This window comes from Diceros bicornis, chromosome 33, assembly GCF_020826845.1.
Source record: "Diceros bicornis minor isolate mBicDic1 chromosome 33, mDicBic1.mat.cur, whole genome shotgun sequence".
Lineage (NCBI taxonomy): Eukaryota > Metazoa > Chordata > Mammalia > Perissodactyla > Rhinocerotidae > Diceros > Diceros bicornis.
In genome coordinates, this window is record NC_080772.1 from 12,435,608 (window position 1) to 12,454,623 (window position 19,016).

The following is a 19,016-nucleotide window of genomic DNA, read 5'->3' on the forward strand; positions in this document are numbered from 1 at the left end:
GCTTTTGAGTGAATTATTTGAAGTAGAAAATCTTAAACAACCTCTTTCAGAAAAAGAGCTCTAACGTTGGGTGACATAATGCTCAGGTTGCTACAGACACAAACACACACTATAAACATTGTGTTGTTTTCATTTTTTTCTCTTCAACAAAGATCACAGATAAATATCCGACATCCTAAAACACACATGCTTAATTCTGCAAGCTGTTATAATGAAGTCCTTTGAATTATTATAAATGCCTGAACATTAAAAATTCATCAGCAAGGAGAGAGAGGTGCCTTCTATTTGTGGTGTTCTGAATTTAAACACAACCCGCTAAGAATGGCTGATTGTCCCCAGGAAGGGCCGCTGACAGCCATCAGCAGGTCTGTACAAATGGTGTATGGAAAAGGTAATAAGAGCTTCAGGAGTATATTTCAACCCATATAATAAAGTGATTGTGCAAGTGTAATTGCAGTCTGGTTCCATACCATATTAGGGTAAGGAATGAGATGGTAAGAAAATACGAGATTCACAGAATTATTTTGTAAGCAATTTCTGCAATGACTGTCTCCCAGAATATGTAGTATTTGTCAGAAAAATAATTTTTAAATGCACGGCAGTGTTTACCTTTTGAAAACCATTATGATGTACCTGAACAAAATGAACATTGATTATTTTACCATTTTAAAAATATCCTGAACTTATGAACAACTTCAAATATAAAAACGGTATTGAATAATGTTAAGCAACTGATTTCAGCCCATTAAAGCATTTAAAAAAAAAGAACTGAGCATAAACCCCACTCTTTATTTCTAAATGGTTCCTAGTTCAAATTTCCAAAGATTTAAATATTTGCACGATTAGAATTTCAATTTTAAAAAATTCATTCCTTTGGCTACTTCATAAACAATCACTATTGGCTTAAGTTACCAAGTCACTGTATCCCATAGGCTATCAGTTGCTCTCATAGCAAGACTTGAAAAAGGGCAAGGAATGCAGGCCTAACTCTCAGCCACATCATCTAGACTGAAAAAAGGAAAAGGAGCAGAGAAGGCAAATGCAAGATGAACACAAGGATATTCAGAGCCTAATATTAATAGCATTTAGGTCAAATATTAAAGTTGTTTATTTGATTCTCAGTTCACCCATCTTCTAGTAATATGATTATTTATATCACTTCTAAGATTATAACCTCTGTAAGTGCACAGATTTTTTTTCTTTTTCCGTCGCTACCACTTAGCACAGTCCCTGGTGCATAGTAACCACTCAGAAAATATTTAATGAATAAATTAACCAATATTTGCAAACGTCAAGCCGCTGGAAGCTGGGTCTATAACAACCCTGTGGCCTGGGCTCCAATACCCATGGAGACATATGCTATGGAGTCAAATAGAAGGAATTTGCTTCTCTTTTTCACTAATTTTTTGTTACATTTTTATGGGACCTTGTGAATAAATGTATTTAAACTGTAGACACATACAGTCTTCATTCTCCTGGCCTGCCAGTTCAGATGAAACTTCAAAAGATGTTAAGTATGGGAAAAACTCCTTGATTTGGGTAAATGAAAGATCTAAAATGCTCATCTGCCTAAATGGCGTTTCTAGAAGAAAACAAATCTTTTTGTCATTAAAGGGAATATCCATTATTTACACCTGCTCTGACTGTTGACAAAGAATTCATTTCAAAAACAGGTTAAGACTTCAATGAAGTAAAGGAAAAAACAAGCAAACAAACACTGATTTAATGGTGTGCTATGAACATCAAGCAGATGGGCATTTGTTAGGAACCCTTGCATACACACACCTCAAATCTATCCCTGCCATCCTGCATAACCAGAACTACTGTTTTTCCAAGACAGTTCAGGCCACTAAGTATGTACTGACGATGATGGAGAAGGTAGGAGAGGATGGCTGCCCAGAAACAGAGCCCACTGTAGGCAGGTGAGGATGGAGAGAGGAGAGCACCAGTAAAAGGGAATCTAAGAAAATAAGTTTAAAGGAATCTTGAAAATGATGTCAATCATCTTGTAAATTATGTCTGCCTGTGGTAGAAGGGAGGGAGGGAGGGAAGGAGGGAAGGAGAGAGGTAGGAATCCAAGCTTCAGCCATTTGTTATGTTGTAGGTCTTGCTCTGTCCTATATCTGCCCCCACCCCACCTCCAAACCACCACTATACTCCTTCAATTATTGCATGATCGTTTCCTTTCCTTGGGTTTTCCAAATTCTTTGCAGGTTAGGTTATACATTAACGCCTAACAATATAATACCACTAGTGATTACCTTCTCCCATCACTAAGTATCAACAGGTTTTGCCAGCAGCTACGGGATTTTTCTCTTTCATCTACACATTGGCTATCTGACCCCCTCTCCTTTCACCATTGTCTCCCTTTAAGCATGTCTCCACTACGACCATGGCGCCACTATGCCCATGGTGCCAGCAATTATTGAGCCTTAGCTAAAGAGTCTTCCATTTTAGACTAAGATCAAGTACTGAGTTAAGCTTTCTTACCAAAAATAGAGAATTAGTGAAAGTCTAGGAAAGAATAAGGGTGAACAAAATGTTGCATTCTCTGTGCAAGAGATGATCTAACAAAATAAATTTCTGCAAGGCCTTCCAATCTATTTCTTAACAATAAGGACAAAAGACCACTATGTTATTCATGCTTCTCAAACTCATACCCCTAGGAACAGAGTAACATGCCAAGGCAGTAGAACTATAGAATAACATGGACTATCTTCCTGGAACATAGAGTTGACTCAATCGTAAGTAATTCAAAATATCATATCTACATTAAAACAGACATGGATTTGTTATGGAATGTAACGTAAAATCCACATATTTCTTAAAAATGAAACATGAGCCTTCTAAAACCTCTGCAGACTAGAGGCACTTCCAGGTTCCTCCTCCAGCCCCTCAGGGTGTAAATCCATTAGCACACTTCAGTAGAAAAATTTGAGGATTTGCTATGCGGACACTTGAAGATGGTGAGATACCTTTAAAACTGCTCATAGACATTCTGAATATACTTGGGCACTTTAATATATTTCCCAAATTTATTAATAATTGTATGCATATTTATCACTGAACAAGAAATTTCAGCAAAGTAATTACTAATAACTTTGGAAGTTAACTCAGCATGTGTATGTACATCTAAGACGACACAAAACATCAACTTAATTGCTAATAATTGGCCTTATCAATTAAAAAAAGAATTTACAAGTAGACTACAACACTCTAGTGCGCTTTAAGAAGTTCAATTTCAATATAACTCAACTTTTAGACTGAAGTATAAAACCTCTAAAAGCTTATCGTTCATCTATAATTTGACAAGTCATCGAAAAACAGATCAATACGCGATTATTCACTTTATCGTGTCATTCCCCCAGGTAGTCTTCTCTGGTACATTCTTATTAGGGCTGACATTAGCCCACTTAACAATAAGCAATTTGAATTCCACTCCAGCTTCCCCCAACCCATTCTCTACAATGGCAAGAGTTACCACCTTCCTAAAACACAAGCCTGGGACCAGCTAGTGGCGTGGTGGTGAAGTTCGGGCACGCTCTGCTTCCGAGGCCAGGGTTAGAGGGTTCAGATCCCAGATGTGGACCTACACCACTCGTCAGCCATGCTGTGGCGGCGACCCACATACAAAATAGAAGAAGACTGGCACAGGTATTAGCTCAGGGCTAATCTTCTTCAAGCAGAAAAGAGGAAGATTGTCAACAGATGTTAGCTCAGGGCGAATCTTCCTCAGCAAACAAACAAACAAAAACAACACAGGCCTGACGTTGTCATTCTCTTGTTCCTAAACTGCTCCGGGTTGTCTGTGTTCTTATTCCCATGACTCCTCCTGCTTCATTAGGTCCTGTTTCTCATTACGGACACCTCAGTCCAAACCCCGGCACCACATCAGATCCTCCTCAGATAGCCCAGGGTACCTCATCTCACGTAGTTCCTCATTTTATATCTTCTGCAGTCTTTTACTACAGAAAAACTTTTTACTCATGAATAATTAGTGTTCATATGTCTCTCAGATAATCAGAATTCTGTCACTCAATGTGTTTCCATTTTTGCTCTGTGAGAGAGCAAGAGCCAAATTTAATGTTTAATTATAGTGATAACACCTAAGCCTAAGAAATATGCTTGCGTCTCGTTTCCTGGCTATGAAGTTCTGCATTAATACTAATAGCCTTATTGTATGTGTTGCTTTTTAAAGTTGCCTCAAGTCATTTTGAAAAAGAGGTAGGAAGTCTAAAAAATAATTCAAAAAATAGGAGTAATTTTCCTCCTCCTCGCTGCCCAATTTTTAAGGCCAACTGAAATGCCGTTTCTTCCAGGAAGCAACCCGGATTCACGGGAACTTCAATTCATTACTCCTCCTCCTGTGCCCCCAGCACTTAGACTACAGACTTCACATCACGTGAGTTATACTGTAGCTGTGTTATGGTTCTTTGTATTCCTCTCTTGATTGGCCACACGGAGGCAGGGTCCAGGGCTCACCCATCTCTGTGCCTCCCCCTGCCTCCCCTTAGCATCAGCGTAAGGCTTTGCACACAGTTGGTGTTCAGTAAATGCTTTTCAATTTCTAAAAATGAATTAAACGTGCCTTGTTAACAGAGCCCAAAGCTTCTTCAGAAGTGTATTCCAAATAAAAACGTCTATTTCTTTGCCCAAACTATTCTCATTTCATCCCTGTGCAAATATTTGTATGGGGACTGCATGAGAGCCACCTGAAAATCAGAAGTTATAATGGAAACAGCGACACAGCCTTAAGTGAGGCAACCGAAATAGGAACTACTTGAATACTTTTACTGAGATGTTCTCTGCTTGATAAAGTTCATTACCAGAATATCATCTTTAAAAGCGAAATGCATTCAGCTGAGCACTTTTTTTCATTGTGTAAATAGATTTTTCCTTGCCTGAGCTCTCAGTATAAAGTACAAAATAGTCTTCCATAACATCAGAAAAATGTCACCTCGTACATAAAGCAAAATTTTTTAAATAAAATAGATTTTTCTTCTTTAGCATTTTAAAGGTACAGTAATGCCTTCATATGGCATTAACCCTGCATGGAATACCATATTAAGGGCTGAATCATCAGCCTGCAATTTGGTACGTTCTAAAATGTGTTGAGATAACATATTAGAGCTCAGAACAAAGTTAAGCCCCCATGGGATATCCTAAGGCTATAAAGTCACCATTTTTTCAACATTACCCTACTTATTACCATGGTTATATTTAAAATGACCCTGGCACTAATCTTTTTCTCACCTATTCAAAATGACACAGAAAAGTAGCTATGTGCTAAATTTACAACCCTAGTGCCAAATTTTCACATCACATCAAATGAAAAATTATATATAGCATATTCATTGTGAATTTTTTTGCTTTTAGATTAAGTTCTCGATCAGGCTGGGTTTCTTATAGTCTAAGTTACCTTACAAAGGAACTTTCAGTCCACTTTGAAAATTTCATGTGTGTTGGGTTTAGACATCTATATAAAATGAATGGTATACACCCCCACTGCACCTTGGCCAAGAAGTGATACCAGAAATGAATCTTTGACCTTTAAGTTTTCAGTCGAGGAGTTATTTTTCTAAGAAATGAACATTCATATATTTATTAATGTCATTTTACCATACGCACTGTATTCTTGCTATTTTTAACCAAAATTCAATTTTATGAACCTTCCGCCTCTCAGAAATATATCCTTTCCCCTCCACCCACCCTCCAGAGCTTTTTGAAAGATTGCAAGTTACAGAAAGGCAATTGACCTCGGTAAATTTTTCCCCTGGCTTACATTTTTTCTTTCTTTTCAAAGTACTCTTTGGGGGAAAAAAAGAAAGAAAGAAAGATAAACACACTTCATAGAACAAGTGCCATAAGAAAAATATGTTCTGGCAGACTTTTCCCAACTGAAAAGAATTTACATCATCCAAGTATAAGTGCAAAGAGTAAAAGAAAGAAATCTCAAAATGGATTTTTGTTCCACTTTCAAACTCCAAGGCTAAGGGAACACAAGTGTTTCACTTCAGAAACGAATAACAAATGACTTCAGTACACATACACCTTTCTGTTTTTGGCAAAATTGCACATAAAAGAGCATTTTTTGGCATGGCTGACCTACAGAGATATGGAGCTAAGCAGAGTCATGAATTCACTCCCTCTGATACGCACACATGATACGCAATTAAAATCTCCATTCACATTCCTGCCGGGTTGTCAAGCAGCAGCAAAGCCTTTCTGACAACACTCAGTGAAGCGTACCCACTAACCGTTCCGCAGGAACTTAAACACGAACAGCTTTTGTTACTAGCAAGAATGAATTTTTTACCAAGATTGGGTTCAGTTTCTAAGAAATCATTATGCTCTGAATTTTAGGGCTTTTCATTAAAAATGAAAATGTGTCACAAAGATTTTGTATGGCAAGCTATGTGATGTAATATCTAGAAAATATCAGCTGTATAAAAAATTCTAGCCTTTTGAACTGGGGGAATCTTTTTAACTTTTCCAGTTTAGAACAATGAACAATGATCTTATAAAGCAGTTTACTGGGGGTAAACGTGACGTTTCTAAATCATTCTGAAGTTTCTCACTAGAATTTTAAAACTTTTAAAACAGATCAGGACTCTAATCTCACTTGAAAAGTGACTGACCAGTTGATAAACCAATGGGAAAATGACATTTTTTTTAATCATAAGACTATTTAGCATGTCAGAAATATTGCATGCATCAAACCTGTCAATTTACGGAGGTCCATAGAAAATATGATGCACATAAATTCTTTCCAGATGAACCCAGGAGGTACTCTGCTCATAACTTAGTTTCTGTTGAACATCTAATCAAAGCCTGTGCCCTTCATAATAGCACATTAGTGTGCTTTAAAGTCATAAATCCATAAAAACAGGGCCCAGTAAAATTGAATATAGGATGCTTGTTAATCTGCTGCTGTGTCTGTTTTGAGTAACTAACCTTGGATTACAAATTTGAAACAAGTTAATACTATCAGATATTGAAATATTTGTCTTCTTACTTACCCTGCTCTGTAACTGAGAGAGCAGATGCATCCTGACCATTAGCAGTCATGACAAATTGCCTTGCTAATGAACGTTACACACTGAAAGTGCCATAACTGATTAAACTACAATTTCCCACTACCAGCTAGAGAGAGAGTTGGGGACTCCAGCAGTGGGCAACTCTGATATTCTGCCAACAGGCCTTCAGGGCACAGTGTGATAGTTAGAAAACCACTCTAAATTCCATATGAACATATTCTAAAAGCCTATGTGTATACAACAGGTTTTTAAAGAACATTAGATAAAACAGCTTAGGTTGTAGCTGATGAGCCATGAAAAATGGATGTGTTTTAACTATTTGATATCCTTGCAAAGAACGTGTTAAAGAATATTCTCTGGTGTGGGTTTTTCTCTCTCTCTCTTCTTCCCTTTCCCCGCCCCCAAACCATTGCGTGTGCTTTGCATTTCACATAAAATCTTTCTTTTGTCAGTTCCTTTGTTGGTGCAAAATTGGCAGTAGTTCAAATTCAAAGTACTCCTATTCATTTACTGACCAATGTCATTCTAGTTCACATCAGCCAGCAAGCTAAGCTCTAAAAAACATAAAGGACTTGCTTCACCACTGACGAATAATGTGTACATTTTTACAGAGCTTAAACCTTAATTCTTTCCCTGAACCTAACAATACAGTATATCTTATCATTCCTTTTTCACAAGCAGGCAGCTGCTGAAACGCTTGCCACTTCAAAATATCAATTGCTTGCCAGAGTTTTCCTCAACACACCCTGTCAAACTCATGTATATTGTGCAATGAAAATGGTGCAGGGCTGAAAGCTAGAAATTGTGTCAAATTCTGCTGTAAGGGTATGATGTGCAAAGAACAATGTATGACAACCGTAGAGACTACAAACAATGGCACTGGAGCCAGGGACTTCATAGATCACAACTGCGCCTGTACATATTTTATTGTAGGCATTATATATTTAAAGCATGACAAATGTACCATTGTACATTATGTGCGGCACAAATAGAAGCTCCTCCCACTAGTTCGGCTTTTGCATTTCTCTTGATGATAGAAACATAGTTGAGTTTCATTTCTTTCTCTTTTAAAACATTTAAGGTTCTCAACTCATAAAGGAAAAAAGACACACACACACACACATAAGGTTATCAAAACGAGTAACAGAAAACAGAAAACAATAATCCAAGACGAGAAAATGAGATCTTGATCAGTTAACACTTTGGCTTCTCTCTGAGGACACAAAAGCAAGGATTATCTTAAACACTAACCAAGGGTATCAAGAGAACCACACTCTCACTATGCCTATAAATTGTTGTCTACCTAATTTTAATGCAGATAAGTGCTGGCTTATTGATTTGCACGATTTTCTAGCAAAATGAAAATCCCACATGAATATGTTCTTTGTGTGCAGAAAATATGGTTTAAGAAGCTTTTACTATTATTGCTTTCCTATGCCAAAAGAACAATTAAGCAAATAATATTTCACTACTGTTATCAAGTCTATAAACTAATACCAATTCTTGTCTGTTTAGATTTTAAATATCCCTTCTCATTTCCCGATTTGCTGTTTACCTGAAATGATTCTGGTTATTGAAAAGTTGTTTTTCTTCCAAATGTCTCCTTAAATAACATGTAAAATCTGAAAGCATTCTCACTTTGGAACACACCTACTTAATTATAAAGGGGTTCATGGCTAGAACAACCCTACACTAATTCAGGCAATGACTGTGGAAATGGAAACATGTTTATGGGAGAAGATTAGTGTGAATATATATTCATCTCCTCTATGACCTAGGTTAGGATGCAAAACCTTTATCACCCAAGTAGCGTAGAGTGGAATTAACCAACTGGAGGCTACAGAAATCGAACAGATATGCTTTTAAGGTGTTAATAAATATTTTGGAAAGAGAATAGGTGGTTTAGGTGCTTAGGGGTCCTGACCTTCGGTGTGTTGATTAGTGGGACAATGGTGCATTATTAACACGTAGCAGCTGTACCTGAACTGCCGCCATGAATATAATAGCCTTTTATAGCCATCAGGGGAGTGAGGTAGGAGGCCTTTATTAACCACTAGACATGATTAGCACATTATGTGAACTTTAGTAGGAAAATTATCTCTTATTGAAATATAATGTTGGTTGTAACTAATTGTAAACACGATTTTTAAAACTTCCCAATGAACAACTCAATGTTTTACTATCATTCAGCTCATTATTGGCTGGTAATGGATGGAAACATGTTCAACTGCCGGACATACTTACAGGAGCTGAATCTCAAAAGGCGGACTGCGTCACTGAAGGCTGACTTTAAAATTATTTGGCATTACAAGTTCAGGGATATTAGCATACATGCAAACTTTCTCTCTCCAATTAAAGTAAAACTGTTCATGAACTAGAAAAGCTGCTTTGGGATTTTTCTTCCTCTTTATTTCTTTAAGCAGTTCTTAAAAGATTAGTTTTGCAATAAATTTTTGAGAGTTACCTTGAAAAATAACAGCATAATTTATTTCAAAAAGCTTAATTTTGGGAGAGAAAAGATTATCCCATTAGCCTTAGTAACTGAACACAGTGCGGAGAGTCCATTATGAACAGTCTTTTATGCCCTGGCAGAAAGTCATTAACATAAAATAAATCATTAGCTTGATATTAAGCTTCTACTATCTGCAGGTTTCTATGATTAATGTTCATGACTGCATCTGCCAAATGATAAAATATACTTTTTGTTGAAAGGTTATCCTGGCTCTTTATTATTAACATTTCTCTTTATACAATTGTTACTGGCATTTTTGGCTGAGGCATATTGCCATAGAAAGGAAGAACTGGATTTTACAATGGTATGAAGACGCCAATGCATATAACACTTTATCCATCATTTTTTAAATTAACCATTTAATTGAGTTAAAAGACTTAAGAAAATCAGGTGGTGCACAGATATGCTTTCACTGTAATTGGACTATCTTTAGACCCTGGTGATCCATTCGTTAATTAATCTTGCACATTATATTTCGCATCTCTGACCCATATATCAGAGGAAGGTACAGAAAGGAAAGCTTGCTTCCCTGAAGTCGGAAACTCCAAGAGGGCAGTTGCCTCTGTCTCAGTTATTCTCAACTTTTATTTTATCTTCTTCTACTACAAACAGGCCACAGCTCCCATCAGTAGCATCTCTCATTAGGTGCACTGACTCTCAATGTGGAGAGGGAAAAAGAGGCCCCGGGGCGGGGGGGAGCTTATCAATATCTGAGGAAGGGAGATTACAGACTACCAACACATAGCCCATTTTCCCAAATTCACCTTTGACCCTCTAGAAAGGTTAGCCCTTTCACTCCTTTCCTGAAAGAATCACTAGTCTACAACTTTGGAAAACACATGTATTCCACAAGGGTAGCAGAAATAGAAGAAATGGACTGAGAATACAGTAGAACACAGTATTTTTCTGAAGTCTACTATTGTTTGAATTTTTGAACATCTTTCACCATAGGATTTCAGAGTAATCTACTTTTGTTGACTCTTTAATTCTCCTAAGGCTTCCTTGATACAAATATAAATTATCTTCTCTAGTGGCTAAATGGAAGATTGGGACACAGGTGGATTAACGGTTTTAACGTCAGAACTTTTACCAGACATAGAACGAAGTCAGGCTTCTAAAGTGAATGGGAAATGGAAGCGGAGGGAATCATGTCTTTTCATGGTTATATTTATTTTGCCTAGGGAGTAAGTCAACACGGTTTAGGGGCCCTCAGTTTCCTTCATAAACGTTTAACAAAAAAGAGACTTTTCTTCACAAAGCTCTATAGTTTTCCTCAGAAAGATCTAGTTCTTTAGTCTTATTAGGTTATAATATGCCCAATTAAAGCCTTACCACTGTGGAAAGCATCTTCTCCTGTGAAATATGGCTAAGTTTCTTAAAAAAGAGTGGTGATGAGGCATCCCTACTAGTCAGTATGATTTCCTTTTGTGGTTGTACACATTGATAGATTCTGCCATTTATGAATTCTCAAGCATTTATGGCCAGAAATATATCCAGGACCATGAGAAACACATAAAAACACACATTCACCCAAACACACACACACACCAATTTTTCCCCAAGATAGGGGCTCAAAGACTTTAACTGAAAGGTATTTTATGCAGAAGCTGACATCGTCACTACTAACTTGTAAGTCTACATAGTAACTCAAAATACTTTATATTTTCTTGGCCACTAGCAAAGCTTCTTATCAGCCAACCATGGCCTTCGTTTAATTAGGAGTCCTTTCAAGACAGTTTCATAAAAGCACATAACTCAGGAATGAAAAATAATAAATACTTGGCTAAAGCAGTTCCATTTAAAACTCTGAAGTGAAAAATGGACAAACAGAAAAGCATTAATCGTGATGCTGGTTTTATGACCTTTGGTTTTACAAATATATATCAACGATGATGATTTTTCACAAGTAAAATGGAAATCTGAAGATAGCTTTTAAAAGTTAACTTTAAAATTTTTAATCAAGTAAGGCAAACTTGCCATAGATCAAACTGAAGAAATCTGGAAAAATACTGGTCCCTCCTGTCATGAAAGAGCAGGGGGTTCTTTCTGGCATCATCCTCCCTCTGGTCTTTTCTGCTACACCACCAGCATCCAAGCACAGAGCAATAAAATGTTCCCACTTTCAAAATGAATGCTATAGGGAGAAACACGTTATCACCAAGAGAAGCTGATTCAGGTTAACATGAATTCCAGGTCTCAAAGTATTATGGAAGAATTGCTATAATTAACAGTCTGTTGGCACTTCCATTACAAACCACATTTCTAAGCAGTTTATAACTTAACTGTTTTTAATGAGAAATTGCTCTTCAGGATAAAACTTGGCATGCATGGCTTAAAACAAAAAATTCTCAAATTCATTAGGAAAGAGGTAAGCTGCGGTTTCCTAGTGGACAGTCCATTTAACACAATTCACTATCTACTGCTGGTCCTATCAACCAATGGAGATCACAGGCCATCTGATTCTGAAAAGTACATCTTCAAAGAAAAAGATCAATTGAAAATATATCAATAACACCAAAGGGGAAATTAATGAAAGGAAAGAAAGTATCTTTAAAATTGCTAAAAGCAAACATTCCCGTGTTTAAATTCAATTTAAACAAACAAGGCAGCATTCAAGCATTTAGATGCTTCACATGGAAGCTTCTTGTAGGCAAACACTACAGTTATGATTCTTGGGGCCACAGTATTTATTAACTACGGTTAACTACAATCTTGTTTTCTTCTAAACGTATACATTTTAGATTCCTGGATTTGGTTGTATACAATATAAATTTTATCACAAACAATTGACAATATTTTTAAAATGTAATCGTTAACAGCATTTAATCAAATCATGACAATTACATTTCATTTTTATTGAGATATAAAATAAATATTCTACCTTATGACTTCCCAGAAACCTTAGGATTCACATTCAGATAGCTAAAATGTAGGGTGATTAGTTTAATAAGTTCTGCATGTCCACCTACTCCCAGTTTAGTTATCTATGCATATTCTGATGACACACAATGTGTGTCTTTAAATATGTTTTCAATAAATATATAGGTAAGAAAGAGTAATGCTAACCCATTACTTCCTGTAAGTGTAACTCACCTACCTTACTGTATGCCAACTAAAGATCAGGAGATCACAGTTCCACTTTCATACTATTTTAGAGTCTAAATAAAGATTTCTCACTGATAAGGTATGTTCAAGGAGCTGTTTCCAAGCTCTAAATACACTGTGCATAAAATGTGAGGGGCAGAGATGGAAACTACGAGAGCTTAGAAATATCCGCCACAGCTAGTTTTCCTCTCAGCATCTTATCTACGTTTTCTTAGTCTATTATTGTATGACCCGATGCCATTCATTCGGATGGGAGAATGGGGAAAAGGAGAACAGCCTAATTTAGGATTTAAAAAGTGGATATGGGCCTGAGGACTGGCAGATTCCAATTTCCTTAACCAGCAAATAAGGTTGGTACTGGAGGAAGAATGGCTATGTTAACATGATTATGATAACAATGATGGTGACCAGCAAAGGGAGCATGGCAGCCAAGGTAACCACAACAGTGAGTCAAGTACCTGAGGAGAGGGAGCAGAGTGCAGATTAGAAAATACACACCTCCCAGGTTCAGATTAAATTCGAAGAGGAGAAACGCCAGGGTGAAGGCTGTTCCAGGATTGGGGGTGTTTAGGGAGGGGGTGAGGAGGAGGGAGGGAAGAGGCACCAGGCACACAGACAGACCTGCTGCTGAGGGCAGCCTTTAATGAGGATAGGAAGGATCGCCAGTAACTGAGAAATATCCCCAGGGGCTTTTCAACTTTCCAGTATCCTAGCAAAATGTTGGAAAGGACTAAAATAAATCATCCTTCATAGCTAAATAAGATTTTCCCCCCAATTCCCTAAGCTATCCCTCTCTTGAATTGAGTCCATCACAAAAAAACTATGACCACAAGATACAGTCCTACACATCGAAACCAACATTTGAGACCCAGTTTTGGTACCAAGGAAGCCATTGTTAAACTCAGAACTTGCCTTACTTCTCCCAGGTTCAAGTGCCTTACTTCTTTCCTCTGGTCTCAAGCCCCTCAAAACCACATCAGTAAAAAAAAAAAAAGAACTACAATAAACATTCAATTAGATAATATGTAAATTTCAGTTTGGTTTTTCTAACTAAGCAAAACATCAAAATGCTCCTTAATATTATCATTCAGTAACTTTTAAAATATACGATAAACTGTGAGAATACTAAACCATGTAAGCTAGGTTTAAAAATAACGTTAGACCTCTCCAAAGTTGATTTCACATGGATATCTATAATTGGAATTTGTGACACTGGAATATCCCACAAAGTCAAGATAGTTACATTCGAGGTTTTTGTATGATATCTGATTTAGTGACCAAAACCATATGATTGCTTGGTTTACGCTCTTTCTTACCTATATATTTATTGAAAACATATTTAAAGACCTCAAAACTTATGAAAGATGCCAGCTAATAAAACTCCAAGGGGAGTTTTAACTATACTAACGATGTCCAAAATTATCAACTATGAATTTCCCAAAGTCTTAGAAGTTAAGGAGGTAGATAGAGAACTAATCAAGCAAGATGCTCTAAATTGCTTATAATCCTCCCCTTCCTCCTCCTTCTCCTCCTCCTCCCATCCTCCTCCTTTTTCTTACACTTATTAATTAAAGTAGGAATAATGACTCCATCTTAGTGTGCTTGCAAATCCTGTGTTTTAGATGTGATGAGTTTTGCCACATTAAAGTACAATACATAATACTCTAAATAGGAAAATCAGCTCAGAGGAGATTTTGCAGAGACGATAATGAATCTTGTTTTTCTCAAAAGTGATCAGATGTCTAATGTTAACGCTGACATTTTAACACAGAGTTCATCACAGATAGGTCCTTCCTCCTATGTTTATATGAAAAGATTATACACTGTCTTTCCTCATTTCAATGACAAAAGCCCAATACTCCAAATGCCCATTATTCTTTACTCTGTATATAGCTAGTATTAAGCATGGGCTTGTGTTTTGGACTTCCCTGTGTCTAAATCAACCAAAGAAAGACTCAGGACCTGATTCCACAAAAGCAGCCACTGAGAACAGGAAAGACCATTATTTCCTCTCCCACTGCTGGCAGAGGTCAGCATCCCTGTCATTAGCCATGTCATAACATAATTGTATTACTACTCCTTATGTGAGCAGATACTGAGCAATAACTGTACACATCACATCATTGTAAAAATGAAAAAGTGCCACTTTTTTGTTCCAATTTAGCATAAAATCAGTGAAAACAATCTTTAGAAATGACACTGCACTAAGAAACTGAAAGGAACTGTTATTACTCTGTAGGTATATATTTAAACTGATGCTGACATCTTCAACTAGAACAAAAAATAGGTCTATATTTTACTACTGAACTCCAATTGTGAGCTCCTGTAATCTAATTTCTTTTGGTAATATTCAGTTCAATTAAGGGATACAATGTTACTTAAAATAGGCTTAATTAGATGAAACTCGATTACAGTCCCCATCTCTCAGTGTCTGAAATATAACCATGCTTTAAGTTGCAGGAGGTGAACACTGTTACTTCCAGCCTACATGTTTCTGTCCAGTCTATGAGCTACACTGCTATTTCAAAGGCTGACCTATATACAGCAACATGCCACCGTTCTGGTTGTTTGTATAAGAGATGCCTCGCACAGTTGCCATAACCAACATCATTCGCATTGTTCTCACTTTTCTCCCGTGAAAATGGAGGCCGGTTTGCATAGTGTTCATAAGGTAATGTGGTCTTACAAGAGAGCAATACTGGATTAAACTGTTTCCAAAAAATTCCTCCTACGGAGTTTATTAACTGAAAAAATGCAATAAGTGTTCTGGCAATCTATAAAGCAGCCGTGCTGGAAAGTGTCAGCAGAGTAAAACAACCACATTTTAGTTTAGAAAAGCTTCAGGAAGAGTATATTCATTTTCTCGATTAGGGTCTCTTCTGACACTGAAAAAATGTCATTGGGGAAACTCTAGTTACAACTGCCTGATACTGAAGCACAGAAAGATACTGGTTCCGCTGGGATTTAACACACCAACTTTAACTAGTAAAGTGTTGACAGATTTAAAATAAAGATAATTAGTAACTTATGATCTTATCATCCTTTTAAAAACAAATAACCTGACAAAGTGACTGTTTCTTGTAATAAACTACATATTCATTACACCTCGGAAAGAGACAAGGTTTACATTGCAGTCTTGTCTCTTTTGGGGAAGTCTGATCCAACTTGTTTTTACTAAATGTAGATACAGATTTCTTATTTCACCTCTTTGAAACTTCTGCCCATCTTCCATATCCCTGCAAATCCACTTGAGTCATTGCAAAAATGAATGCTAGCTGACTACATTTCAAGCAACTAAAACTGTGGAGCTGGACAGAAATTTTGTATCAATGCTAATCACCATGGAGTGGAAAAAACGAGTTGCAGAGGCTTTCTGCGGCCTAGCAAACCTACTCAGTACATTTAATATAATCAGGGATTACTGACAAATATATTTGATAGACTGCCACACAGAGAAGGGCAGGAGAAGGCTTCCTGTGAGAAACATTTCCATGAAGTCTCTTCCTACTATTAGAAGTATATCTTATGACTTTGCATCTTTAAAAATCCATTATTCCCTGGATAAGTTAAACAGAAGACTTGCAACTAGTCTATAGAAAGGGTGGCTAATTTGCATTTAAAAAGAACAGTTTGCTTCTCATACACCGGGTGACTTAAAAGGAACTTCAATGAGCTAGTAAAGAAATTCTGAAGACTTTCTAAATTAATTTATTCAATTCACAGCGCAACCCACTAAAATTATTTAAAGCACTTAATTGGAAAATGATTTAATATTATTGAAGTAATTCTTGATTTTCCAAAGCATTTAACTTTTAAATTCAATCTGACCCTCCTATCACAAGAGTGACGAGTGAAATGTGCATCCAAGTCCTTACCTTCTTTTTGGAGCCTAAAATCATTGAGAAATTTAATAAGATTTGTCCAGTTTCATTGCCAGATGGTTCTGACGTTTTGGTTCCGGTAACTACTGTGGAATATGTCTTTACTATCCAAGATAGGACTGCTACTTTATCATTATTTTTATTAGTATTAGTAATAGTGTTATAAGCAAAATAAAATGTTACAAACACAAAATACTTGCTTATAAAGGCAAAACAGATTTTAGAATAAAAGAACTATGTTACTAACAAATAGTGAAACTTCATCACACAAACTTCTCTCGTCAAAGTTACCCGTGCCTTCCAACTTGCCCCTAGCTAAAGGGCTCCCCGTGCAGTCAAAAGCCTTTCTGCCTTGCACTAGACTAGATTTCCCTCCTTTCAAACTTGCCTCAACATCATGGCCTCACAGCACATCCCTTTTACTGGGTCTTACACTGTACACAGCATCCAGGAGCTTCTCCAAGGGGTTATATCTGTGGTTCACTTAAGTCACAGCTGTGTGTGTGTGTGTGTGTGTGTGTGTGTGTGTGTGTCCGTGTCCTGACTGACCAAGACTCGGAGCTGCGAGTCGGAGCCCCGGGGCTGTGGATGCAGCGCGCTAAATACCTCTGTATCACGTAAAAAAGCTGTTTGATGATGACTCGCCACCAGGCAAATGTTAGGAGTCCCAACGATTTATCCAGTGGAATTCACAAGGGGCCAAAAGGGAAGTGCTTGCAGGGGCTGCGAATATCAGGCAGGTTGACCACGAAGCGGTAGCTGGGCATCTAAACGGCTAGTCCCGCGTTTAAGAGAACTCAGTTCTCCCCGCCGACGTTCACCGGGCGGGACTGCTTAGACACGTCCAATAAGCCCGAGGCGGGGACGGCCGTGGCCCTGCGGCTGCTCTCCGATGCCGGTCCCCGTACCTCCTCCCTCTCCGGCTGAGAGTTCGAGAATCCCCGAGAGTAACCCCCTCGCTACAGACCCCGACTGTTCTATCCTTGGGACGAGCGGAGCTCCGCTGTAGCCCCGGCCGACGACCCCACCCGGGGCCACCGGCAGGGTCAGCCCTCGCCCCGGTCCCCGCGGCCTTGGCACCTGGGGTCACCGGGCTGTGGGTACAACCCAGCCTGGGACCCTGCTCCAGCCCGGTGCCGAGCGCGGGAGCTTTGGACGTGAACGCTACGCGCTCACCCGGCTCCTTACAAACTTGCTATTTCCGCGCGCACCCCCCAAGCGGGAGCTGTCCCCCAGACCCGGCTGCCCCGCTGCACCCCGGCTCGCAGACCGGCGTCCGAACTCGGAGCCCGGGCGCCCGAACGGGTTTGAGAAAACAAAAGAGTTGTGGAGCAATTTTCCCGGCGGGGGGCGGAGGCGTCTCCCGGGTCCGTGCACCCCGACTCCACGCTGCTCCCCTGGCAACTAATCCGGGCCGGGAAGAGGTGCCACGAGCCCCCGCTGCCCGTGAGAGGGAGGAGGCAGAAGGGGAAACTGGAAAATAAACTGAATTCTCTTACTCTCTGCCTCCGTTCCCGGACCCCAGACACACCCCCAAAGTATTCCCTGGTTTTCTCGTAATTTTTTTTAAACGCCCCCCGGCAAACCTAGGCAGGGATCCTTAGTCGCGAACAGCAGGAAGGAAAGAATCCGAGCAAATCGTGTCACTTGCCGCACAATCGGGTGTTTGGCAAACCCCCGGAGCTGCTCCACAATATTTACTACCCAAGCGCACGCAGGGCTTAGCGGGCTGCGAGCCGAGCGCGCCCGGGACCGGCCTCCGCCGACCGGCCCCGGCCGCCGAGCTGGCCCGGCCGCCGCCGCCCCCCTCCCAGGATCAAGCAGCAAGAACACGGTGGAAACAAAAGCAGAGCGTTCACCTTGTTGCAATAGTAGGGGTCCAGGCAGGGAGAAGGTCCCAGACAGGGAGCGTCGGGCGCAGCGGCGGGCTGGGCTGGAGGTGGATAGAATCTTACGTCCATTTCACTCTCACATCAAGCAACTCCTTTTCTTTTCCTTTTTTAAAAAAAGTGTTCAGCAAAACAAGCTTAGACGGAACAGAGAGAGGTGTCTGGACTCAGGAGTAAAAGAAACACCTTCTTTCCCTCACATCCGTTTGTGGTTTGTTTAAGAAGAAGAGGAGAAAAAAAAAAAAAGAAAGAAAAAAAAAGAGGGGGGAAAAGCGCTCAACTCTCCCCCGAGCAGCGGCGCGCACCCGTCGGCGCCGAGCGCGCAGCCTGCTCCGCCGCCGCCTCCCGGCCCCGCCGCCGCCGCCGCCGCCGCCGCCGCCGCCGGGCAGGTAACTTCATGCGCTCATTGTCCCCCCGCCCGCCCCCCACCCCCGCCTCCCGCGCCCCTCGCCGCCCGGCACACGCGCTCGCGCTCGGGCTCTAGGTGCTGGGCGTTTTATTGGAGTATCTGAGTTGCTCTGCTTTTAGTTTATTTTCTCCACCTTGGAGGCCTGGGATGGGGGGAGGCATGAAGAAGGGGACAGGGCGGGAG

At 39.5% G+C, this 19,016-nt stretch overlaps 1 protein-coding gene across 1 annotated transcript in view; it reads right to left on the reverse strand.

Moving 5' to 3' along the window:
* Positions 1 to 18,741, reverse strand: part of TOX (thymocyte selection associated high mobility group box) — a 294,622-nt gene extending 275,881 nt beyond the window's left edge. Inside the window, exon 1 of the mRNA XM_058528751.1 lies at positions 18,395 to 18,741. Within this exon, the coding sequence (XP_058384734.1) occupies positions 18,395 to 18,496 (102 nt within the window). The 5' untranslated portion in view covers positions 18,497 to 18,741. The remainder of the gene's footprint in view (positions 1 to 18,394) is intronic.
* Positions 18,742 to 19,016: the final 275 nt, after the last annotated feature.